This window comes from Pseudophryne corroboree, chromosome 2, assembly GCF_028390025.1.
Source record: "Pseudophryne corroboree isolate aPseCor3 chromosome 2, aPseCor3.hap2, whole genome shotgun sequence".
Taxonomy (NCBI): Eukaryota; Metazoa; Chordata; class Amphibia; order Anura; family Myobatrachidae; genus Pseudophryne; species Pseudophryne corroboree.
This window is the reverse complement of record NC_086445.1, coordinates 208,619,598-208,647,288: the sequence shown is the minus strand read 5'-3', so window position 1 is coordinate 208,647,288 and position 27,691 is coordinate 208,619,598. Positions and strand designations below refer to the sequence as shown.

General features: G+C 42.5%; 1 protein-coding gene across 4 annotated transcripts in view; it reads right to left on the bottom strand.

Annotated features, from left to right (window-relative positions):
• Positions 1-8,366: 8,366 nt before the first annotated feature.
• Positions 8,367-27,691, bottom strand: part of FIGNL2 (fidgetin like 2) — a 100,823-nt gene continuing 81,498 nt past the window's right edge. For 3 of the 4 annotated variants that reach the window (XM_063952264.1, XM_063952265.1, XM_063952266.1), the window contains 2 exons: positions 15,241-15,342; positions 8,367-14,811 (listed from right to left, as the gene is read on the bottom strand). In XM_063952264.1, the coding sequence (XP_063808334.1) occupies positions 12,629-14,811; positions 15,241-15,244 (2,187 nt within the window). In that variant the 5' untranslated portion in view covers positions 15,245-15,342 and the 3' untranslated portion in view covers positions 8,367-12,628. Of the gene's footprint in view, positions 14,812-15,240; positions 15,343-26,944; positions 27,196-27,691 lie in introns of all 4 variants that reach the window. The other variant, XM_063952267.1, reaches the window with a different exon arrangement.

Sequence of the window (27,691 nt, the reverse complement as noted above, 5' to 3'; positions counted from 1 at the left end):
CACAGTGCATGTTTTGCAGGTAACCCAGCAGGTGCACAGGTGTATTAATTACTCACTGACACATTTTAAAAGGTCCACAGGTGGAGCTCATTATTTCACTTGCGATTCTGTGAGATCTGCAAAACATGCACTGTGTGGGCCCCCGAGGACCAAGTTTGAGAACCTCTGATGTAGACCATAGGCCTGCAAACTCAGTCCTCATTACCCCCACACAGTGCATGTTTTGCAGGTAACCCAGCAGGTGCACAGGTTTATTAATTACTCACAGACACATTTTAAAAGGTCCGCAGGTGAAGTTTATTATTTCACTTGTGATTCTGTGAGGAGACCTGCAAAACATGCACTGTGTGGGATAATGAGGACCGAGTTTGCAGACCTATGATGTAGACAAAAGTGATTGGACACCCCCTTCCCCTCTCTTAGCAAGCAACATGGTGTGCTCCTGCACCGTGCCGTAACTAGACATTTTGTTGCTCTATGTCAGAAAATGAATTGATGCCCCCTCCCCAACCATATTTAAAATAGGGACAGTGCGTGTCGAAGGTGCACACCAAAATATAGGGGCGTGGCTTTATAGGGAAGGGGCATGGCCACAGAATAGTGCCAATTCACATTTATTTCACTATCTTTGCCTATAGTGATTCGGGAGGCTTTCCACATAATCTCCATCAGTTCTTGCTAGGTGGTAATCTCATTCCTTAGAATAAATCAAGTTTGCCCATAATAGATTCCTGTAGACTTCTCTGTGATTTGCTCTTAAAATATTTTTTTTGTTGGATGAATTTTCATTTGTTACACTGTCCTTCTGACAGTGAATTGGTGAAGACCAAAGACTTTACAAATCATTGCGTAACTTTATCCGGTCTGGCAACTCTCAGAAAACTCCTATCATTGTAGCATGGCATGCATTCACATTCTATGTGGTGAAGACCAGACTTTGATAGTGGTTTATGTTTTTAAAGAGGGAAAACTCTCATGACACTAATAATCTCCTTAGTTGGATTGATAATACTAGTGGTTCACATACTTCTCCAGACAATACATATAATGTTGGAGATGCATGGCTTGGCAGGCATACTGTGTGGACACATTTTGTATGAGCTCTGTATGTTCCTGAGCTTTGTCTGTTGCCACTGGGATTTTCCCTGGTCTAATTGGCTCCTACTGCTTCTCATCGTTCTGGGCTCCTTCTCTGGTGCTGTTCGATGCCAATATCTCACCAGGGCACTTATTGGGAATCGTTGCCCACTAATTTGGGCCTTCACACCATTGAGTCTCCAAGCCTACGCCTTGCTCTATTTTGATAGTGACTGCTCATCACAAACATTCGACATCTCTATCTACTCGGGACCCGATAGCTGAGACCACGCACCAAAATATAATGTTGGATCATTTTTATGATATAGGTGAAGGATCTGAATACATTTAGACCCACATGATAAAATCCAATAATGTCGTTTACCCGTTACAGGCAGCCATTTTGAGATCAGAGCTATCACAGACTCACTTGTACTGTAAGTGTCAGCCTGTATTCTCAAGAATAACAGTTCAGGTCATTATTACTGTGGTTTTAGTGATGCCACTGGTTCGTAAGGAAATGGCTGCCTGCACTGTGCATAGTGAGCCTATGCACAGTGAGGTTGTCCATCCTTTCTCTGAAAACATAAGTAATGCAGCAACTCTTTTATTAAACTGATATGTATTTGTGATCTTTTACAGAATATTGAATTAAGGAAATAAGAACTTATTCAAAATATATACAATAGGGTGTAATATACATCTATTTTAACATGTAATTCTGTGTTATTAAAATAAAATGTGGAATACAGATGTATCCTCTTACACCTTTGCTCCATGTGCTACAAGTCACGTTACACATAACGCACGAGTGCCGTGTGAACCGGTAGCACAGAGTGCCTTTTTCTGATTTTTCAGTGAAAACTTGTCGTAGACGCAATGTTATGCAATGGGATGCACAAGCAGTTTCTGCTGATTAAAATTATATGCAGCATGTCTATTTTCTGTGTGTGGCTGCGGCTGTATTTGCATACAAAATGCTATGCTACAATGTTTTCCTGAACATGGCATTTCGGATGCATATACAGCTGCAATTACACACAGAAAATAGGCATGCTGCATATCTTTTTAATCAGCAGAAGCTGCTGTGTATTACATTGCATCTAATCGCAAAAAAAGATGTTCCGCATCATGGCGCAACTTGAAGGGCTGTTTAGTATTTCGGATGCATATACAGCTGCAATTACACACAGAATATAGGCATGCTGCATATCTTTTTAATCAGCAGAAGCTGCTGTGTATTACATTGCATCTAATCGCAAAAAAAGATGTTCCGCATCATGGCGCAACTTGAAGGGCTGTTTAGCATTTCGGATGCATATACAGCTGCAATTACACACAGAATATAGGCATGCTGCATATCTTTTTAATCAGCAGAAGCTGCTGTGTATTACATTGCATCTAATCGCAAAAAAAGATGTTCCGCATCATGGCGCAACTTGAAGGGCTGTTTAGCATGAATGCAGGAAGGATGTAAGAGGACACATCTGTATAAACCTAGGTAACAAAAGATGTGTTTGATTGAAATGAAATACCCCTAGTTTGTGTATATGTATTTAATGTACTCCCTAATTTGAGTAGCTATACAGTAACAAGCTGCTTGGCCACATGCAGATAAAGTACATGTTTTTAAAGTTTCTCTTCTGATTAGTTTTGCATGTTTTATTCTTTACTTACGTATGTAACACTTGAGTTATACTAACAGACTGATGTATCCATTGAATCTGCCTGATGCACCCTTGGGGTGCACGTACCACAGTTGGAAAACCTAGTCATTATATTAATGTGCTTTCACAAGCCCCGGGGGCTGGTTGTTATCTACTAGTAGCAGTTCTTTGCTCACAGCTAAGAGAGCCAAAAACATTCTGCTTTTTGGTCTCTACATCTGGCCTGTTCATAAGACCCCTCCATTGTCAGATAATGGTTATCCCTGAGGCTCAGAATTAATACATGTACGATGGATAAGGTTCCTGCAGGGTTCTTGATCACATTTTGTGATGTTTGTTACATCCCAAGAAAAAAACAAAACAGGTTTTATTTTTGCCCTTCAGTCCTTTCAGAAGAATGAGCCGGGACACAATATCAGCACAGTATCATGTAGTGAAATAACAAAACCGTTGTATAAAGCTTCTATTAGAATTTGTATGAGTAGCATGAGACTGTGTATAAGATGCTGTAATGCTGTATATGGGATGCGATCACAGTGTGCTACCTATATTTATATCATGTGCACAATTCTTGGTGACATTTGGATATATTGGTGTCTCTTTGGGTTATCAGACTTATTGTAAACGCCATGGTCCTGTTACCATGACAAAATCGCAGTGTCGAATTCAGGGGGGAGACGACAGAGGAAAAGCGGGGCTCCCAACACAGGGTCAATCTGGCACTGCATTTGCTGGGAACAGGGACCCAGCTGCACCTATTCTCAGACAGGGTCTGCCGCTGCTCTGTGTTGTGCATGCACAGACTGCATACAGCGCAGAGCGGCTCCCGAGTCCCCTCATCAGCGGCTCATGGTTCTTATTTGTCATCAAATTCTATGTTTCTATGGCACATCATGTCAGTGCTGTTTATGAGGGGACTTGGGAGCTGCTTTGAAGTGCATGCGGAGCACAAAGCTGGAAGCATGCTAACACGGGAGGAGGGTACACTGGTGGCATGGGGATAGAGGGCAGGGTGAGGGGTCATTTTATTGGAGGGGACCACTACAACTTATTTGAGATGGGGCGACTTATACCCCTTTTCCACTAGCTCAAAAAACACGGGTAAATGCATGGGGGCACGCATTTACCCGTGTTTTTTTCTAGTGGAAACGGCTCCCTCAGGAAAAACCTGGATCAAGTGACCCTGGAATCCTACCTGGGTAGGACATGGGAATGATCCAGGTAGGGTGTAGTGTAAACGGAAGCCATGTCGTTGCGACACTGCTCCCGTTTACACTGTAAGGAAGGGCGGCGCTGGGAGATCATGTGATCTCCCAGCGCCGCCCCTGCCACGTCACCAACCTGGCAATATGTCGGGATGGTGACTGCTGATGGGAAAGGGGCCGATGCGGGTCGCAGCCGGGTAGCACCGTGTCAGGCTCCTGGCTGAGACCCGCATCGTAGATGGAAAAGGGGTATTAATCAAACCTTGCAAAATCTGATATACATGAGCCCTAATGAACTGCCTTTAAAGTCATTTATACTTTACTGGCCTAATAAGAGTCCTCTTTTAATCAGCATTCCCCCCATTATTAGTATCTCCTGGAGCACACCACCCATGTTTAGTGTCTCCCCACTGTATTTTGGCCACCGGTTACTCTCTACTACAGCGGGCAAAAAATGTATACCCAAACATGGGAAAAAACATTGATTGTACTTTATTAATCACTGCAAATGACAACTCTTACTTTTCCTATTATAATTTTTTTAAATTATGTTTTAATGCTAATAGGGCACTAACATCGCTTGTGGCAACAGAGAGTACTACATTTATCTGGATATACAGAATCAAGGCACCATGGTATCGTTATTGATATCTTCTGGTTGACCCTGCAGCAGGATCGACCAGACGATGTCTCCTGCGACCGTGGGAGCACGCAAATTGGGCATACACTCTTAACGATATGTCCGATATGTCATTCCGATTTTCCCGGAAACATCAGATATGGCAAATATCGTTCTAGTGTGTACTCACCCTAAGGCGTCTGTCTCATATGTCATTGATTCCTAGCTGATTTTTGCAATAACTGAACTTATCTTGCTGTATATGTGACGGATACGTTTCATATATCCTTTGGTGAATATTTGCATAATTATGCGATATTATAGGATTCAATATAGCAAAAGGAAAAACATTAAAACCAGTTTTTGGACTAATATAAAGTGTATATAAAAATAAAAAAATATATAAATAAAATCGCCAGCCATACTTAAAGTTCACATAATCTCTTTAATACTGCGTAATACTTTTTCTTTTTAAAATACAGTATTTTTGAGGTAGACCATCACAGCTCAAGAGCATCCCAACATTAAAAAGACATGAAATAAATACTTCATGTACAATACTTTGCAAAATGAGGTAGAAATGGTTACAGATATGACACGGTCAGATGAGAACCTCTACATTAAACACAGTACCACTTTTTGGAAAACACACTTTGGTTGCTGGAGAGGCCTGCAGTTCATTTAGGAGCAATGAGATGCAAAATACTGAAGCTGAGGACAGAGAGGGTGTGTGCACACACAATGAGAGAGGAACTGTTCCATCAATCTGATTATGAAATGGGAAAGTAGACTTAGGATCTCTTGCAGCCTGTTGGCTACATCTACCTCAGGTCTCTGTAACATGATTTTTAGCATTTTTATATGTAGCTGCATTCATGACCCTGGAGAACAAGGCATGCATCAGTTTCCACGCAAGGACAAAGCATCTTTCAAAGAAAATCATATACAAATGGGAGAATTTTTTTTTTCAGATCTACATAAAAGTTCAGAAAGACATATATGTAAAATGCTTAAAAAAATGGAACACCCCACAAACAAAAATAATAAATACATACCCATAGATATGTAAACTAATTTGTCAGAAAAAAACATGACTGCTCGCAAGCTACTGTATAATAAGGATGCGCTAGATCATAGTAAAATGGCCAATACTGTGTCCTATAGACTAGTAATTAAATGTTTGCTATTGACTAATTTTTGTATGAGAAAGGCTATTTACTAAAAGGTATTACTTCTAGAGCACAGGTTCTCAAACTCGGTCCTCAGGACCCCACACAGTGCATGTTTTGCAGGTCTCCTCACAGAATCACAAGTGAAATAGTTTGCTCCACCTGTGGATCTTTCAAAATGTGTTAGTGAGTAGTGAATACAGCTGTGCACCTGCCTGGTGACCTAGACAATGTTCACTGTTTGGGGTCCTGAGGACCAGTTTGATAACCACTGTTCTAGAGCATCACTCATGCCGGAGACACCTGTATATTCTCTGACAAAGCAGGGTCATTAACGAGAGAGGGTCAATTCTGTTACTAGATACCTCTTAAAAAGGTGCAATAGACAGTAGGTAATTATAATTTAATGTACCATACCAGAGTTCTAATCTAATCCCTATGTACATTTCTATTACTTCATTTTAGAAATATGAGAGTCATAAAAATTACTGGGTGCTCTTTGATGGACACTTCCATAATTTTGTAAAACCAGATTTGGCCAACTTCTAATATCTCTAGCTTTAGAGCTACCAACAAAGCATGCTGGGAGTTGCAGTTCAAAAGAAACAGCAGAGATACTGCATGTCTACCAACTGCCCAGATTACAGTGGGACAATCACGCTATTCAGACACTGTCACAGTGTCTCGCGAGCAAGGATGAAGGTTGGTGGAGTCTTTGATCACCATTGTTCTACACAGCAAAGCAATGAGCAATCTCCGAATAGATGCAGAATGCATGCACGACATCTAAACAGAGCAGAGAGGTGATCCTGGGGGCAGCCCAGGTGCTCTGAGAGCACTGTGTGCACACCCCCAAAATGATGAAAATGGGGTATTGTACTATGAGGCCACACCCTACCATCTGAGACCACACCCCAATAGAACCAATGCCCTGCCCACTTTCCGGAGGTGCGCAGAGGTCCCGATCTAAACGCATCAATTGCTGGGGAGTTGCTGGGGAGTATAGATACTGTAAAATCACTACGCTCCACTGAATAAATTAGCTTGAATAGAATATGGTCTGAATTGCTAAACTGTTAGTAAATGACAATACATAGCGAGTGGTATCAAGTCCATCCATCACTTTGAAGCTTTGTGGTATAGCGACCATTGCTATAGGTCCTATATTTACCACAACAGAGACTTATTATACATGTTCTGAGACTTAACTTTTATATGGTTCAATTATGCTAGTTCTCTACACAATTTTAGTATGTTCTAGCCTCAGAAGAAGAAAATAAAGATATAGTGACAGGTTCTGCAACAGATTTTGCTGAAAAGTTATTAGCATGGCTCAAGAATCCCAGAGGTTAGATTGCTATCAAGCCATTTCAAGCAATGATGATAATGAAGGGCAAGACATGTTCTTTGTCTGGGGTATACACAGTTAGAATGAGCGCAATGTAATTAGCCAGGACGTCGTAAACCTGAAAAAAACAAAACCCTAAACCATTACAAAAATGTCATTTTGACAGAAGGGAATCAAACATTTTGTTCCTTTCAGTTTTTTGCAGTAAATATTAGGACACTGCAAGGCGCATGAGCAGGAAATTACTAACACAGTAACATAAAAGCACCAGCACACAGTAACATAACTGTGCTGCAATACAACTATAAATATTAGGAAGTGGATAAAAGCTGCAGACCCCAAGAGTGCATGTCTACATTTTCATATAGTATCTGAGGTTGCCAGAATTACTACTCAAAATAGTAGAACAACATTTGTGTTAAAAAATAAATGAATTCACAATTTTTTAAGACGCTACCAAGCTGAGAACAAACAAGGTAATATTATCAGAAGGTGGGGGCAGGAGGGACCATATAACAGATTTAGCAGCTTTAGCCCTAAACAGTTGGAAATAATTACATCCACAAAGAGGGTATTGTTTGTAAGTGGTGTACGTCGCACACTAGCCCTCTGAGTAACACAGAAAGCTTGTATTTCAGTACCAAATAAGCCTTTTTCTGCCAGTGCCGAATTCTTTATTTTGATGCATTCATTTCCTGAGCCAAATCCAAGGCTTGGGACAGAGCGAAGTAAAATTTACTGGCTGTGTATTATGCATTTGTTGGTGCTTGTAGAGAGTGCTGAGGAAATTACTAGAGGGGGATGTTATGCGTGTTGTGTAAGAATCTCAGTTCTAACAACAGTCATGTTGTATTTCCAAGACTGAAAAGGTTACTCTAGTCTAGAGCGTCTGAAGAATTTCAGAAAAGCTGGGTACCCTTGCAATGTTTTAAAAGGCCACATTCTGTTGGTATGTTCTTCTTGTATGCATTATTTTTTGCCAATGTGAACTATATCTACTTATATAGTATTTACATACAGCTATATTGGAAACCACTTTAAAGTTCTTCCAAGCACTATTGAGGGTCATAAGCACTCAAGACGTCTTGCAGGTTTTATTTCTAACAGCCACCATGGTGGAAATGTAATAGGGAGTGAGAATCAGAAAGTGGGAGATTTTGGTAAAATTCTCCTGTTTTTTTTAAAGTGGTAATCATTTACATGGCAAACCAGGTTGATTTTGCCATGTAAATGATTGCCACTTTAAAAAAAAAAAAACAGGAGAATTTTACTTATCTCTCACTTTCTGATTTTCACACCCTATTACATTTCCCCCCTTGTGTTCATTGCATTTCTTTGGCTTGGCAACCTCTACCTGGAACAAATAGTTTACAATACAATGACATAGAATCTATATTGGACAATAGGAACATGGTCAATGGCATTTTATTTCAATAGCTAGTACTGTATGTATAGTGTACTAGGCATATGTCTTATGCAACAGGGCTCCCATTTTATCGCATATTAATGTAATTATCTGTAATGAAATATAATCTTACTCCCGTTATTTCTATCGCTGTAAAATAACTATAGATCATTTGTTAATACATTAATTTCAGTTTAATATTACTCTTAGGTCCAAGAAATGGTTAATTATCCACGGTGTCTCGTCTCTGTTGATTATAGTAGATAGCCAAATAATTGAAAATTGAATAAATAATTAGGATTTAAGAAAATCCTTAGTGAGATTCCGAATAAAAACTGAATAACCCAGACCTTTAAGTGTACAATTAACAAAATATTTGATCTTATTGCTTCCATTGGTTTTCTTAAACAAAGAATGTGTCCCCTGTAATCTCATTTTGCCATAGAACTCTTTGAACTGCAAATGCATTTGTAAAAGGATTTTACAAGCCAGGATAAATGCACTGGGTATATTTCATCTGTCTTCTGAATCAGGGGCTCTCCAAAAGATACCACTAATGTCCTCAGCTTCTTAATGATTAACTACAACAGCTGGCTCTAACATGTGAGAAAGACCAGTGTCTTTACTGGAGATCAATGAGACATTAGTAACAGTTGTGGAGTCCTCAGGAACATTCCTTTAGTTGAGGTAGTTAGGATGGGATGAAGAGACTATGGGCCAACATACAAGGGATTGGTTCCTTGTGGATTAGGGGCTAGGCAAGTTGTGGCACCATAGTGAAAATACATAAATGTCTGGCAATGTAAGATTAGCACTGATGATGGTGATGGGTACAATTCATTAGCACAAAGCAGTCATAAGCCCGATTCCTAAAACTTTTTTTTCCATGCTGTAATTAGGTCATGTGAAAGTGCAAGGAGGCATAAATTAACACATGAGAGGTCTGTAATGGATTTATAGCTGTTTTGGTTTATTTGTGGTTAACCACTAAATTAGGATTGTGTAGCTTTTACTAATGTGTCCCTGGCTGCAAGAACAGCTTGAAAAAAAGAAGTAGATTTACAATACAAGATGACCAGATTATTTCAGGGTAGAATCTTATTACATTCACAAACATACAATCAAAGCCGCTATGCCACAGAAGGTTTTGGAGAGGTTTTTGTGGGTCATACATGGATAGACTGCAAACTTTGCATTTACCAACACTATGTTTTTGCTAAACCTGGCTTCCGGTTATGCTGTATATTCTTACAGGTTGAAGTGATAAATTGTTTTCTTTGTGAAAAATACATTCGTATTTAACAAAATATTGGAAATAACAGAGCTGTGTCTTAGGCTAAAACAATCGGCTAAAAGGCCAAATCTGGCCACTTGGTTCAAAGGTCTAAATTTAAGTCCAGACTGGCCAAACACGTGCAAAAACATTGCACAGATCTGGATGTTCAGCACCTAGGCCAAGTAGCAGGCTCTAAAGGAGCATTGAGTGCCTATACAGATTGCAATTACAGTAAGTATTTTCCCACAGTTCTCATCATATCATCATATGGGGATTGAAGGTGGTTTTGGTCCTACACATGCAATTATTTTGGGCCAACATTGATTCGTCAACATGTATCATGTTAATAAATAAGCCATGCATTGCTTTGTTCTCTAGTATGATATTCACTTTTTCATTAACATAGAGACACTTTCATGTTGACACTATAATGACACCACCACAAGTTAATATCCAGTCATAATAAACAGGAACGTCATATGACTACAATTAGATGGTACTGTATGAATTTTCCAGTACTGCCAATAAACAATTAGGTAATTAGTTTGGCATTCTTTACTGCTAATAATATACACACATTACATTAAAACCTATTCAAAAGTTGTACTGTACAAAATGAAATTATGAGCATCTTTGGTGTAAATCAAAATTAAAACAAAGTATCATTTAATAATTTTGTCTCCAGATTGTGTTACAGAGTAAGCTGGGAGGCAAATGAATATGCACTATAAAACTAATAGAACTTTCTATTACAATATTTCAAAATAGTATTCACTAACAAACTTTGGTTTAAAGAGTAGACATTTTCACATGAAAATGAGGCATACACAAAAAAGACAAACAAGACCACCAGTGATCAGTAAACAGTTTGGAGGCAAGAATGAACACCATATACTGTATAGTAAATATGGATGCACACTACTGTGATTTGGCTTTCAGTGTAAGAGTGAATGGCAACCTATCCCTAAAGGACTAAACACTTTGGTATATTACATTCTTCATTACTTATACACTAAGAGTTCTTTGGTCATTTAACAAAATGTTGCTTTTAAACATGTCTCTAGTAAACTAATAAAATGCAACAAGTGATAAATAAATAAAAAATTTGCACCTTTATGTTTGTGCATAATAAGAATGAGCTAGATCATTAATTGTACTAGTTGCCTGCACAAGATGGACGTTGCTAATTTGTGCGATAAACCAATAGTCATGATAAGGTAGACTATGGTGCGGTATTCAATTTCTGCAGACGGACGCGCTAATATCATTTTGGCTCGCTATCCCTGGGAGTGGTGAGCTGAAATTAGCAAAAAAGTGATCCGTTTGGCGTCGCACCCGCTAGCTTAGTCGGGTTTATCCATTTTATGGGGCAAATTCCAACCTCTATGGGCACAATAAAAAAGATCACTTTAGACTGGAGATCGCATGCAATATATCAATTGAATATCTCACTACAAGTTCACTAGGAACTAGTGAGCTTACATTGTGCCTCATGTCTCAGGTATGCCATTAATTTCTAGTCAGTAGGCTGAATATTGCAGTCTCCAATGTATGACGGTGACCAGTACATTTTTATAACAGTACGCCTAAACAATGTAACTACACTTTTTCTGAAGCTTACAAGATAATACTGTTGGGTAGATGGACATACATTAAATGAAAGGCATATGAACTTAAGAGTATGTGTAGGTAACATGGAGGTATTACTCTGTGTCCAATAAGCAAAGACCTGTATATCACAGCTGTAAACATTCATAACACAGTAAAGTTGTATGAAATGTGTGACATACTTTGAAATGCAGTAAATATTATCCAAAAAGTGGTACTGCTAATGTGTTCCAACCTACCGTGCTGTTGACACATTTTGAAATTACATTACTCCATCAACACTACAGTAATAATATAATAGAAATTAACAATCAAACAGAACAGAAGTGGATAATAACCTTTGTGGGACATTTTGTTCATGATAACTGGAGTGAAAGAATTGGGAATACATTCAATCCTGGTAACAACTTCAAGTACTTTTATGGTCTCTAATTCAATTGATCTCCTTGAAAACATTTGAGTCCTATAAACATTCTTTTGAAAGTAAACTTTTCCTGAGTATTTAGAAATAAACATGAAAAACATAAAAACAAGTATAATAAAAAAAAAACACAAATGGTTCCTCAACTTAACTAGCAGTGTACTTTTTTTCCATCCCTTCTTAGTTGTTGGTTCTTGAGCCTTGTATGATGCAACCTATCGCTGTTCCTGGTCACCTAATCTATATCAAGTGTGAATAGGGCTCCCCAAAGTGCCATGAAGGGGCTATTATTTTATGTGGATAATACAAAAAAATACACATGAGCAAAGAGGCTGAGGTCAACCGTGGAATCAAGTCCATGATATCATGTGGCCTTCACAGAACATCTCAGTTCCTGTTCACCAACCTACAGTTGCACCGCCATTACCTGGCAATAAATAGAAGATATCCTGAGTACAGTGAAGAGCTACTTTTTTCTTACAGGTTTCCAAATGTGAAAAAAACTAAAAACAAAACCTTTTTTTCTGAGAAACATTCAATGGAGTGGATATAGCTATACAAATATGTATATGTATATATATATATATATATATATATATATATATACACATACACACACACACACATATATGTACTGTAAAAAAAGATGCCTGTTGCTTGACATCATATTGTCACATTTAGGTTTAAAGCAAAGAAAATCTCTTCTTTTTAAAAGTCTCCACTCATGTTGAGGACTCAACACACACACTCACAAACAAAAACAAAGAAGAAAAAACCCTTAATGCAACAATGCCAGTGTAGTGTCAAAGTGTTCAATCAGTTTCATTCCACAGTTAGTGTCTTGAGCCATACATTTTATTCCATTCCACAAATAAGTCTAATTGCTTTTGAGAGGTACCAGCTCGCAGTTTACAGAACACCCCCTCAAAGTCTTTGTAGGACGTTGGTTGCAGTTGACCTGAAATACCATGGAGATGATTAGCTCCAGCTTGCTGGCAAAGTTGAATCAGCTCATTTCCAGAGTAGCCCTCTGTGTGCTGGACCAGTAAGGCCATTTCCCTTTCACTAAGGCAGTAGTTTTGTTGAGCCAAAGTGTGATGTAGGATTTGCCTTCTTGCAAGATTATCAGGAGGAGCTATGTAAAATCGCTTGGCAAACCTATGGTGAGCAGCTTCATTGAGGTCATCCGGCCTCTGTGAGGTCCCAATAAAGATGATGTTGTCATCAGATGAGGTAGCTATGTTATCTAAGAAAGAAAGAAGTTGGGACTTTATATTACTCAGGTGAGCATTTTCCTCACTGATATGAGCAGAAAGTAGCAGATCAATTTCACTAATGAAAATCACAGCAGGCTGATGACAGCTTGCCATGAAGAATACAGTCTGCAAAATCTTTTCACTCTTGTTCTTCCATTTGGAGACAAGTACAGCACTGCTAACTTTAAGGAAGGTGGAACCTAGCTGGGTTGCAATGCACCTGCTCAAAAGAGTTTTTCCTGCACCTGAGGGGCCAAATAATAAAATACTTTTTGGAGGTCTGTTTGCGCCAGTATATGCACCAGGTCTTAAAATTGGCCAAACTAATTCTTCTTCAATTACAGCCTTAACTGATACCTGGCCAGCTATGTCAGTCCACTGCACTGGAGGGCCACAGTCCACAATTTCATTATTGACAAGTTCCAGAACAAGGGGATCCATATTTTTTAATTGATCTTCAGATGGGCTACAGAAGACTGGTGGTTTCAGCCCTGAAATGTGCATTCTTTGTGTAAAGGCATGACCTTGTTCACTTCTCCTTTCACCATTAATTAGAGGTGGTGTGAACTTACCAAATGCTTCACCTGGTCTCAGGGACCCTTCTTCACTGTAAGTTGGTGAGATCATTGCTTTCATTGACTGGTTGCTATACTTTCCTACTTGTTCTTCTTCTGTTGTTCTTTTTCCAGTTTTAAATGGGACCTGAGGGGTTTCACCATTGCGACTGAAACCAGTGCCTCTACATTCATTTGGAACACTATCAGACATCGGAAACGATGAATCTGAGGTAGTCTTTGGTTGTTCATAGCTGTATTTTCTATATCTGCTCTCACTCTCCTCTGCTGCTGCCATGTCAAATGCTTTTCTTTTCAGGGAACTTGACTCTGTGCTCAGAGGAGTGACTGAAAGTGGTGCTAAATTAGAACTTTGGTAAGTGTAAGCTGGGACCACAGTAGGTCTTGATGATGCTGTATGTGGAGGAAGGGGCGTGGGTGCAGCAATACCTGAAGGCAGATAACCAGAAGGATGTGTTGGATGCATTCCTCCATATCCCGGTTGGGTTGGGTAGCTGCTTGAACTATAGTTGTATATTGTGCCTGAAGAGCTGTATCCATGAACCAACGCTGGTGAAGCATGTGCTGGTTGAAGTCCTGAGCTGTGGAGAGATGATGGGTGGCTTGGTGGAAGTGCTGCCGTGGGTTGACTACAATATCCTGATGGAAGGTATGTGCCACTATAAGTTGAGGTATAATCTTGATGTGCCACAAGACCACTTGCTGGATTGGGTGCTCCACAAGTACTACCAGGGTAGAGTGGATCAGGAAGGTTGCCAGATGCTATAGTTGGGCTACCCAACCCAATATGTCCATTGCCCGATTTGGAACCAGCCAAACTATCATGTAAGGAGTTTACTGTATATGAGCTATCAGACCCATGTGACATCTGCCAAGGTTCAATGTCACCCTTCTGTCCGTTAACAGGCCCAAAAGCTCCATCGGTGTACGTACTTAGTGAAGCTCTCTCATATGTTGAGTCTAACACCCCAGAGTATTTCTCTGCATATCTTTTTAAAAGGTTAGAAGCAGTCAGTGCAGATATGTCATCATTTGCCCAGGCATAGTTTAAACTGTGCCGACTACTTTGAAACACGTCAGATTTGTGTGCTGGAGATGAAGTAGTTGAAGAGACATCAAGATGCTGCTCTGGCCACTGGTTAAGGGGCTGGGCATGCTCTGGTGTCCAGTGCATCTTCAAGAGAGCTGAAATACAAAAAAAAAACAACACATAAACAAACAGTCTGTCTCCTGCTAGGAAAACATGCAAAGTAAGCAATGTAGCAGCTGGACTTTAGTGATGCAAAATTCAGCCCCCCCACGCCCCTCAAATTTAAAAAAATCTCTTTCAGTATTAATAACTACACAAACTCATTCTATTAATTACCTAAGCAGCTAAAGCAAAATACGACAAAGCTAAATAGGCCAAACATACAATTTGACTGTAGTTTCACTTTTCTTACAGATGCATGGGAAATAATTTGCGTTTAAAAGTTTAAACAAGAAGCTTTATAAGTTTAAAACTTTTAGCTTTAGGATTTTCTACATAGAGAATGCAAGCATCAGTGTTACAGAAAAATCCAGCAAAATGCATAATTAACATGTCTTAATGGTACAGAAAAAAAATGCACTTACCCATTAAATCAATATTTATTTATCTGGTTGAAGTGCATTTCCTGAGGTAAACAATCAGCTTTTAAATCAAATGTACTTTAGAGTCAGCTGAAAACCACAGATCTGATGGAGAGAAGAGAGAGGTATTGCAGAATTAAAAATCATTTATAAATACTTTGTCAGTTTTGCAGTGTATTGTACATTTGCCATCCACTGAATTCTTCCTCAAACAAGTGTTCTTTAAGACTGAACAGTAAGTATATAAGCTAGCATGTTCTGCTTTACCATCTTAAATCCAGAACAGACGTGTTTTAGTGGGATTATACTAAGGCTCAGCACCGTTCTGAAGGGAAGCAAACAAAACAATAGCAGGAAGCACATAACTTATATTTAACAACTTTATATCCTGATCTAGGTTTAGCAGATAACGCGTAACTGCAACAGCCAGCAGTAAACAACTCATATACTAATAAACCAAGAAACAGGTCTATGTACAAGGGTGCATTCTAAGAATGTCTTAGTTGTAAAATTTATAAGCAGTATACATATACTGAGCTGCGTACATACAGTAACTAATAAACAGGAAGAAAAGTGCAGGATATTGTATGTATATACAGTGCCGTAACTAGGTATTTTGGCGCTGTGTGCAAGAAATGGCATTGGCGCCCCCCCCCTACGCAAGACAGGAGCAGTGCGCGTCGCAGGCGCGCAAAAAGTATATAGGGGCGTGGCTTCATGGGGAAGGGGCGTGCCACAAAATAATGCCAATTCATACTACGGTGCATAGTAGTCTCCATTATTCAAATTACGCTGCACGGTAGAGCCACTACACCGGGTAGAGCCCCTTTTTACAAATTACGGCAGAAGGCGTGCCTTTTTACACATTATGGCAGACAGCGTCCCCCTTTTTACACATTACGGCAGACAGCGTCCCCCTTTTTACACATTACGGCAGACAGCGTCCCCCTTTTTACACATTACGGCAGACAGCATCCCCCTTATTACACATTAAGGCAGACAGCGTCTGCTTTTTTACACATTACGGCAGACAGCGTCCCCCTTTTTACACATTACGGCAGACAGCGTCCCCCTTTTTACACATTACGGCAGACAGCATCCCCCTTATTACACAGTACGGCAGACAGCGTCTGCCTTTTTACACATTACGGCAGACAGCGTCCCCCTTTTTACACATTACGGCAGACAGCGTCCCCCTTTTTACACATTACGACAGACAGTCCCCCTTATTACACATTACGGCAGACAGAGTCCCCCTTATTACACATTACGGCAGACGACATCCCCTTTTTTACACATTACGGCAGACAACGTCCCCCTTATTACACATTACGACAGACAGCGTCCCCCTTTTAACACATTACGGCAGACAGTCCCCCTTATTACACATTACGGCAGACGGCATCCCCTTTTTTACACATTACGGCAGACAACGTCCCCCTTATTACACATTACGGCAGACAGCGTCCTCCTTTTTACACATTACGGCAGACAGCGTCCCCCTTTTTACACATTACGACAGACAACGTCCCCCTTATTACACATTACGGCAGACAGAGTCCCCCTTATTACACATTACGGCAGACGGCATCCCCTTTTTTACACATTATGGCAGACAACGTCCCCCTTATTACACATTACGACAGACAGCGTCCCCCTTTTTACACATTACGGCAGACAGTCCCCCTTATTACACATTACGGCAGACAACGTCCCCCTTATTACACATTACGGCAGACAGCGTCCCCCTTTTTACACATTACGGCAGACAGCGTCCCCGTTTTTACACGGTACGGCAGACACCGTCCCCCTTATTACACATTACGGCAGACAGCGTCCCCTTTTTGTACACATTATGGCAGACAGCGTCCCCCTTTTTACACATTACGGCAGCCAGTCCCCCTTTTTACACATTGCGGCAGCCAGTCCCCCTTTTTACACATTGCAGCAGACAGACAGACACCAGAGAGAGAGAGAGAGAGAGAGAGAGAGAGAGAAAAAGAGAGAGAGACAGAAGGGGAGAGAGAAAGAGAGATAGAAAGAGAGAGAGAGCTATATACTTACCATCTCTCAGGCTCCTAGTGCTGGCAGAGATCCCGGGCAGCCGCAGTGGAGAAGGTGGAGGAGGGAGGGGGACTTGAGCCGCAGCAGCGCTATGTCATTGGTAGCGGCGCCGCTGCAGCACTCCCCTCTCCTTCCGTATTGGCTGGCCGCTGCTGAGAATGCTGGGATGAAGGAACCGCAGCCAATACAGAAGGAGAGGGGAGTGCTGCAGCGGCGCCGCTACCAATGACATAGCGCTGCTGCGGCTCAAGTCCCCCTTCCTCCTCCTCCTTCTCTGCCTCCGGCGCTGCTCTCCCTCCAGCGCGGCGCACGGCACCCAGCAGAGGCGGCATGTAATGAGTCAATTTGACTCATTACATGCCGCTCGCCGTGCGCCCTGGCACATAGGTAGTTACGGCGCTGTGTATATATATATATAAAACAACTAGAAGAGAATGAGGGCGCACTCAGTGAGATTTAGATATCAAATATATTTTACTAAACAAGTAACAAGCTCACGTACATCGAGCTTGTTACTTGTTTAGTAAAATATATTTTATATCGAATCTCACTGAGTGCGCCCTCATTCTCTTCTAGTTGTTATGCATTTGGACTAACAGTGTTGGTAACACTGTAACAAGAGGTGCCTGCATTCACATCAATTAAATTACGGACGTTTAATGGATAAAGACAGAGGACATTGGCCCTCATTCCGAGTTGTTCGCTCGTTCTTTTTCATCGCATCGCAGTGAAAATCCGCTTAGTACGCATGCGCAATGTTCGCACTGCGACTGCGCCAAGTAACTTTACTATGAAGAAAGTATTTTTACTCACGGCTTTTTCTTCGCTCCGGCGATCGTAATGTGATTGACAGGAAATGGGTGTTACTGGGCGGAAACACGGCGTTTCAGGGGCGTGTGGCTGAAAACGCTACCGTTTCCGGAAAAAACGCAGGAGTGGCCGGGGAAACGGTGGGAGTGCCTGGGCGAACGCTGGGTGTGTTTGTGACGTCAACCAGGAACGACAAGCACTGAAATGATCGCACAGGCAGAGTAAGTCTGGAGCTACTCTGAAACTGCTAAGTAGTTAGTAATCGCAATATTGCGAATACATCGGTCGCAATTTTAAGAAGCTAAGATTCACTCCCAGTAGGCGGCGGCTTAGCGTGTGTAACTCTGCTAAATTCGCCTTGCGACCGATCAACTCGGAATGAGGGCCATTGATCGCACAACCATTCCATTTACCTATACATACATTATATATATATATATATATATATATATATATAATGAAAATAGTGTGCGGCACTCAGGTATGAGAGGAAAAATGCTAACACAGCATACACATCTTCAACGTTTCAATTTTACTGTGAAAATCGTCAAGTACTTCCTGGTGACAATTTTCACAGTAAAATTGAAACGTTGAAGGCATGTATGCTGTGTTAGCATTTTTCCTCTCATACCCGAGTGCCGCACACTATTTTCATTATTTATACTCTGCGGATTGTAAAGGCACCAGGGACCAAAGATTACGAGGTTATTGGAGTACCGGACACACTGCACGCACGCACGCACACACACACACACACACACACACACACACACACACACACACACACACACACACACACTACGAAATACGGAATTTTTTGAGTGAGTGAAATAGTGAAACATTTGTTTTCTGATGCCTCAATGTAGACAAACTTTGTTTAATACACAAAGTTATTTAAAATATTGGCTAAAATGACCTTCAGGCTGTTTGTATAAGGTGTATATGAAACATAAATAGATTCTGTGCTTAGACTTGGATCCCATCGCCATGATATCTCATTATGGTACGCAATTATTCCAAAATACGGAAAAATCCGATATCCAATCCGATATCCAAATTACTTCTGGTCCCAAGCATTTTGGATAAGGGATACTCAACCTGCATATGTATATATCACAGTATAAATATCTATCTATGTATATATATATGTATATACACACACATCTATCTATCTATCTATCTATCTATACACACACACACACACACACACACACACACACACACACACACACACACACACACACACACACACAGGTTGAGTATCCCATATCCAAATATTACGAAATATGGAATTTTTTGAGTGAGTGAGATAGTGAAACAATAGTTTTCTGATGCCTCAATGTACACAAACTTTGTTTACTACACAAAGTTATTTAAAATATTGGCTAAAATGACCTTCAGGCTGTGTGTATAAGGTGTATATGAAACATAAATACATTCTGTGCTTAGACTTGGATCCCATCACCATGATATCTAATTATGGTACGCAATTATTCCAAAATACGGAAAAATCCGATATCCAAATTACTTCTGGTCCCAAGCATTTTGGATAAGGGATGCTCAACCTGTATATGTATATATATATATATATATATATATATCACAGTATAAATATCTATCTATATCTATCTATCTATCTATCTATCTATCTATCTATCTATCTATCTATCTATCTATCTATCTATCTATCTCTATCTATATATATATGTATATACACACACATCTATATATCTATCTATCTATCTATACACACACACACACACACACACACACACACACACACACACACACACACACACACACACACACAATAACACTTTAACAGTTACTTATATAGTGCCAGCATATTCCGTTGCACTTTACAATTGGGAATAAATAGTAATACCCAAGACTGGGTAATATTATGTAATAATAACGAGTTTTATGGTAAGAACTTACCTTTGTTAAAACTCTTTCTGCGAGGTACACTGGGCTCCACAAGGAATGGACAATGGGGTGTAGAGTAGGATCTTGATCCGAGGCACCAACAGGCTCAAAGCTTTGACTGTTCCCAGAATGCATAGCGCCGCCTCCTATATCACCCCACCTCCCTGCACAGGATCTCAGTTTTTAGTTAACCAGTCCAATGCAGTAGCAGGAAAAGAGACGACAACGGTTAGAAGCCACAACACCGCATTCTCACGACAGGAGACGTGTCAGCGGCTAATGCCATACCAACCCAAAGAAGCTGAGTGCGTCAGGGTGGGCGCCTTGTGGAGCCCAGTGTACCACGCAGAAAGAGTTTTAACAAAGGTAAGTTCTTACCATAAAACTCATTTTCTGCTGCGGGGTACACTGGGCTCCACAAGGAATGGACAATGGGGATGTCCTAAAGCAGTTCCTTATGGGAAGGGACGCACTGTAGCGGGCACAAGAACCCGGTGTCCAAAGAAAGCATCCTGGGAAGCGGCGGTATCGAAGGCATAGAACCTTATGAACGTGTTCACAGAGGACCAGGTAGCCGCCTTGCACAATTGTTAAAGGGTCGCACCACGTTGGGCCGCCCAAGAAGGTCCAACAGACCGAGTAGAATGGGCCTTAATGTGATCAGGAGCAGAGAGACCAGAGTGCAATCACCATTCTAATCCATCTGGCCAGAGTTTGCTTGTGAGCAGGCCAGCCCCGTTTGTGAAACCCAAACACAACAAAAAGAGAATCAGACTTCCTAATAGGAGCAGTTCTCTTCACATAGATACGGAGAGCCCGTACCACATCCAAAGACCGCTCTTTGGGAGACAGATAAGGAAACAAGTGCCGAACTACAATCTCCTGATTAAGGTGGAATGAAGAAACCACCTTAGGTAGAAAGCCGGGACGAGTCCTAAGAACCGCCTGGTCACGGTGAAATATCAGATATGGGGAACTACAGGACAAGGCACCCAAATCCGACACTCTTCTAGCTGAAGCAATAGCCAGCAGAAACACCACCTTAAGGGAAAGCCACTTAAGGTCAGCTGAACCAAGAGGTTCAAGCGGAGACTCTTGTAACGCCTCCAAAACCACCGACAAGTCCCAAGGAGCCACAGACGGGACATAGGGAGGTTGGATACGCAACACGCCCTGAGTAAAGGTATGCACATCAGGTAAGGTCGCAATTTTTCTCTGAAACCACACTGACAAGGCAGATATTTGAACCTTGAGGGAGGCCAGACGCAGGCCTAAGTCCAGGCCCTGCTGAAGAAACGCCAACAACTTGGCTATACTAAACTTGGAAGCGTCATAATCGTTAGATGCGCACCAAAGTAAGACTGCAAGACCCTATAGTAAATCCGAGCCGAAGCCGGTTTCCGGGCCCGCAACATAGTTTGAATGACCGCCTCAGAAAACCCTTTAGCCCTTAAGACGGAAGCTTCAAGAGCCACGCTGTCAAAGACAGCCGGGCTAGGTCCTGGTAGACACAGGGGCCCTGAACGAGGAGGTCTGGGCGTTGTGGAAGTAGAATTGGATGCTCTGACGATAGGCCTTGCAGGTCTGAGAACCAGTGCAGTCTGGGCCACGCTGGAGCTATGAGAAGCAGAATTCCTTTTTCTTGCTTGCACTTCTGAATTACCCTGGGCAGGAGTGACACCGGAGGGAACACGTACGGCAGCAGAAACCTCCATGGTACCACCAGCGCATCCACGAATGCTGCTTGAGGATCCCTTGTCCTTGCTCCGAAGACCGGAACCTTGTGATTGTGTCGAGACACCATCAGATCTACGTCTGGAAGGCCCCACCTTTCCACTAGGAGTTGAAACACTTCTGGATGGAGGCCCCACTCGCCGGCATGCACATCCTGACGACTGAGAAAGTCCGCTTCCCAATTCAGGACTCCCGGAATGAATATTGCCGATATGGCCGGTAGATGGCGTTCTGCCCACTGTAGAATCCGTGAGACTTCCTTCATTGCTAGGCGGCTTCGAATGCCGCCTTGATGATTTATGTAAGCTACTGTGGTGGCATTGTCCGACTGTACTTGAACAGGACGGTTCTGAATTAAATGCTGGGGTAGGTTCAAGGCATTGAAGACCGCCCGCAACTCCAGAATATTGATCGAGAGGAGGGAGTCCTCCTTGGTCCACCGCCCCTGAAGGGAGTGTTGCTCCAGCACTGCGCCCCAACCTCTTAGACTGGCATCTGTTGTCAACAGGACCCAGTCGGATATCCAGAACGTACGGCCCCTGCACAGTTGTTGGTCCCGGAGCCACCAGAGCAGTGATAGACGGACCTCCGGAGTCAATGAGATAATTTGAGACCTGATCCGGTGAGGCAGGCCATCCCATTTGGCTAGAATCAGCCTCTGGAGAGGGCGAGAGTGAAATTGAGCGTACTCCACCATGTCGAATGCTGACACCATGAGGCCCAGCACCTGCATCGCCGAATGTATCGACACTTGCGGACGAGATAGGAAGCAACAAATCCTGTCCTGAAGTTTCAGGACTTTCTCCTGAGACAGGTACAACCACTGGTTGTGAGTGTCCAATAGTGTTCCCAGATGCACCATGCTCTGAGCAGGGATCAGGGATGACTTGTTCCAGTTGATGAGCCACCCGTGGGCTTGCAGAAACCGGACCGTCACATCTAGATGACGCAGGAGAAGTTCTGGGGAATTTGCCAGGATTAACAAGTCGTCCAAATACGGCAGTATCCTGACCCCTTGACGGTGGAGTACCACCGTTATCACCGTCATGACTTTTGTAAAGACTCGCGGAGCCGTTGTTAAACCAAAAGGTAACGCCCGAAACTGATAATGGCAGATGCCAATCGCAAATCTCAGGTATTGCTGATGAGACACTGCTAAAGGAATATGCAGGTAAGCATCCTGTATATCCAGGGAGACCATGAAGTCCCCAAGTTCCAAGGCCAGAACTATAGAGCAAAGGGTTTCCATCCGGAACTTGGAAACCTTCACAAACCTGTTCAATGTCTTGAGGTTGAGAATGGGCCGGGAGGACCCATTCGGTTTCGGGACTAGAAACAGCGGAGAATAGTACCCCAGGCCCCTCTGCGCGAGAGGCCCCTGTACTACGACTCCTGTATCCAGAAGGGTCTACACCACCGAATGTAGAGTGTTTGCCTTTGTCTTGTCCAACGGGACATCTGTCTGGCAAAATCGATGAGGGGGTCGGTTTTTGAAGGCTATGGCGTAACCTCGAGTGACGACTTCCCGTACCCAGGCATCTGAAGTGGTCTTCAACCATTCCTGGGTATACCCTAGAAGCCGGCCCCCCACCCTGGGAAGCCCCAGAGGGAGGCCCGCACCGTCATGCAGCAGGCTTATCTGTCTTGGAAGCTGGCTGACGGGCCGCCCAGGCTCTTTTGGGCTTAGGCTTACCAGGTTTGTAAATGCGGGCCTGCTTGTTGTACGCCTGACCTTTTGCTTTACCTGAAGGACGAAAGGGGCGAAAGGAAGTACCTTTAGCCTTCGACACAGAAGGAGAAGTACTTGGCAGACAGGCAGTTTTGGCAGTAGCCAAGTCAGCCACAATCTTATTTAAATCCTCCCCAAACAGAATATCTCCCTTAAAAGGGAGTACCTCCAGGGTTTTTCTAGAGTCCAGATCCACAGACCAGGATCTCAGCCACAATATCCGGCGAGCCAGGACTGACGTAGTAGAGGCCTTGGCTGCCAGGATACCGGCATCAGAAGCCGCCTCTTTAATATAACGAGAAGCTGTGATAATATAAGACAAGCATTGTCTAGCATGGTCAGAGGAGATTTCAGCATCTAACTCCAAGGCCCATGCTTCAATGGCCTCTGCAGCCCAAGTAGCTGCAATAGTGGGCCTTTGCACAGCACCCGTGAGGGTGTAAATTGCTTTCAGACAACCCTCCACACGTTTATCCGTAGGCTCTTTTAGAGACGTGACGGTGGTGACCGGTAGAGCTGAGGAAACCACCATCCTAGCCACATGTGAGTCCACTGGAGGAGGCGTTTCCCAATTCTTAGACAGCTCCGGCGCAAGGGGATAGTGAGCCAGCATCTTCTTTTGAGGCACAAACTTCGTACCCGGGTTTTCCCAGGGTTCCTGACGTATATCAATTAGGTGGTCAGAGTGAGGTAAAACTTGTTTAATCACCTTCTGATGCTTGAACCTATCTGGTTTCTTAGGAGGAACGGATGGCTTGGGATCATCCGTAATCTGTAAAATTAACTTAATAGCCTCCAAAAGATCAGGAACATCTACATGTGAACCACCCTCCCCATCAGCCGTATCGGAGTCAGAACCTGTGGGGTCAGTGTAAGTGCCGTCTTCATCCGACGAGGTGTCAGTGACAGCAGTGGATTGTGAGGAGACAAGCGCTCGCTTAGAGGACCCCTTGGACTTAGGCGAGCGAGGGTCAGACTTTTTAGTAGTCAGGGACTGGTTCAACTTCTTTATTTGAGCAGATAAATCATCCGCCCATGGCGGGTTAGCTGCAGGGACCACAAATGGTTGCACCAGCATTGGGGGTCCCATAGGGGGTGTTAGTTTATTAACAAGCGTATGCAGAAGCGTGGAAAAAGTGGCCCACGGCGGGTCATTATTTGCCCCCGTTGCCACCGTCCCACTGGGGGGCAAGGAGCCCCCAGAACCAGAGTCCAAAGCTGCTATATTCTCCTCATAGGTATCTGCGGCTTCAGCAACACCGGCAGTGTGTTCAGCCCCAGAACCGTTACCCTCAGAAGCAGACATGATATATCTTGCAGTATCAGGTAACACAGTACAATTTGTCAGCAGCACAATACCTCTAGCCCAAACCCCTGCGCAGTGTAGTCAGCACCAGCAGAGATATGGTGACTAAATCACAGAGAAAAATACGTAATACAGTATATCTTTGTGAAAATCCTATATTAGATAAAACCTGACGCACCAAGCCCCCTCAGGTTACAGAATATAGGGATAGCAGGTTGAGTGAAAGACATGAAATGGACACCACTGAGCTATCAAATGCACACACAAATAGTCACAGTTTGTACAATGCAGAGGTTATTACTAACAATAATACTGCCATGGACTAGCTTACACAGCTATATAACAATAAATATAATAGTACACAGTAAGAACTGGATGTATATCACAGGGTAATTGTACTAGGAAACCCTGACTAAGTGCACTCTTTCTTAACTAACACTGACTAAAAAAAGGCAGGTAGAAGACTTAAGTGTCTTGTAAAGTCACAGCACTGACAACCAGGCGGCTTTACATAGGAGGATTTGCCCAAGCATTCCCAGGAACAGTGAGCTGAGGGATAATGGCGCCGCAGACACTGCCAGGGAGTGAGGGAGAGACAGATATACAGCTCCAGGGCGGGAACATTTGCAGAAAATGGCGCCCTGGGGCTGGGGGAGGGGCTTCAGGTCCAAGCTCAATCCCCCTGCTGGCAAAACCACCGGGTACTGCGGGCTCTGATAAAACGGTTTATAGCGAAAACCTGACCTGTCCCATGCCCTGGTGATCTAGTGGGATCGCCTGTATCGCCACAGTGTCCACCGCTAGCGCGTGCGGCCCGCCTCCCTCTGACCGCGCCGGATCGCGATAAAGACCAGGTCCCGCAAGCAGGACCCACTTACCACCTCCCGAAGCGCAGCCACGCGATCCCGGAGAGCCCCCGTCGTGTGTGCCTGACAAGAAGAAAACCGGAGCCTCCTGCTGTAGTTATCCGGCAACCAGGGCTTGGGAGTGTACAACGCCGCTAGGGAGAGATGGAGCTGCAGCAGTGAATGTCCACTGACATGTAACACTGCTGCTGCCCTTGAAGTCTTCACTTTTTTCCTCAGAAAAAAAGTTCTTCTTAGGGCTGCCTGGAGCAGCCCCTCTGTTAAGTGCCTGCTACTGCAGCACCAACTACAAAACTGAGATCCTGTGCAGGGAGGTGGGGTGATATAGGAGGCGGCGCTATGCATTCTGGGAACAGTCAAAGCTTTGAGCCTGTTGGTGCCTCAGATCAAGATCCTACTCTGCACCCTATTGTCCATTCCTTGTGGAGCCCAGTGTACCCCGCAGCAGAAATATGTATATATATATATATATATATATATATATATATATACATACACACACACACACACACACACACACACAGGTTGAGTATCCCATATCCAAATATTACGAAATATGGAATTTTTTGAGTGAGTGAGATAGTGAAACATTTGTTTTCTGATGCCTCAATGTACACAAACTTTGTTTAATACACAAAGTTATTTAAAATATTGGCTAAAATGACCTTCAGGCTGTGTGTATAAGGTGTATATGAAACATAAATACATTCTGTGCTTAGACTTGGATCCCATCACCATGATATCTCATTATGGTACACAATTATTCCAAAATACGGAAAAATCCGATATCCAAACTACTTCTGGTCCCAAGCATTTTGGATAAGGGATACCCAACCTGTATATATATATATATATATATATAGAGAGAGAAAATCTTTGAGAAAAGGGCACTCAATCAATCATATAATTAAACTTTTATTATCACCCACATTTGGGCATAGCGGTGAATGAACAATAAATCACGGTGGCTCAGGCTTAAAAATCAAAAAAACAGTTCCAGAAAGTGTGGCATCGTCAATGCCTACATGATATTTCCATAGTAATGTATCTCAAAGAACAAAATTAGATGACTTAGCTGTCCGTCGACCTCGGTCACTAAATGACCGTTCAAGACCATCACATCATGTCACTGTCACCGTGTTTAGTGTAGAGCCATCAGATGGTGACACTGCTCCTCATTTTACAGTCCATGCATTTGTGCTGTATAAATATATGCTGCTATTACTCATGCTGCTATTCATTTTATTGGAATTTTTAATGTATTGTTAATACCTTGTGATATGTTTGATGTTTGATTAAAACTGTACGTCACTATATACACATTTCTTCCTTTATGGCATTCGTGTGAGTTTGCAATCAACTCCAGGAGCCTTTTGGACTGTGACCTCATGGTGGAGCGCAGGATAAGTCCCCTTCTTTAATATTTGTTTTGCTTGCACCTTCGGGTGAAGGGAGTGGGAACCTTCTTTGAAGGGGGTGTGTCCAGCAGCTCAGTATATGCGCACTAAGATTTTTCCTTGAAACTTTAAAAAAAAAAAATTTATTATGCAGACAGCATATACTCAACTTCCCATTGCAGTATACAAAGATTTCAATATTTCTCAAACGTTTTCGGTCATGCACTGACCGTCATCAGGAGACACTAAAGTGAGCAAATGCGGCACCCATCTTGCCGATAGCTTTGCCATGCCCAAATGTTCATGTAGGATATTCTGTACACGTTCAAATGAGATGCCTATGATCTCAACAATCTCTCTGGTCTTCACTCGCCGGTATTCCAATACGATATCATGGATTTTGTTGACCATTTCATGAATAGTCACCTCAATTGGGCAACCTGGACGCTCTTTGGTTGTCATCGAAGGTGAAAAGGTCCCCATAAACGGCTTCCAAATTTTCTTTGATTTCCTCACACGTCTTCCCATCCAAAAACAAGAATGTTATCACCAATCGGTACTGCACTTTCTCCATAGTTAGAAAAAACTCAAACTTGCTCATTTCCAACAGCTACCAAAACAT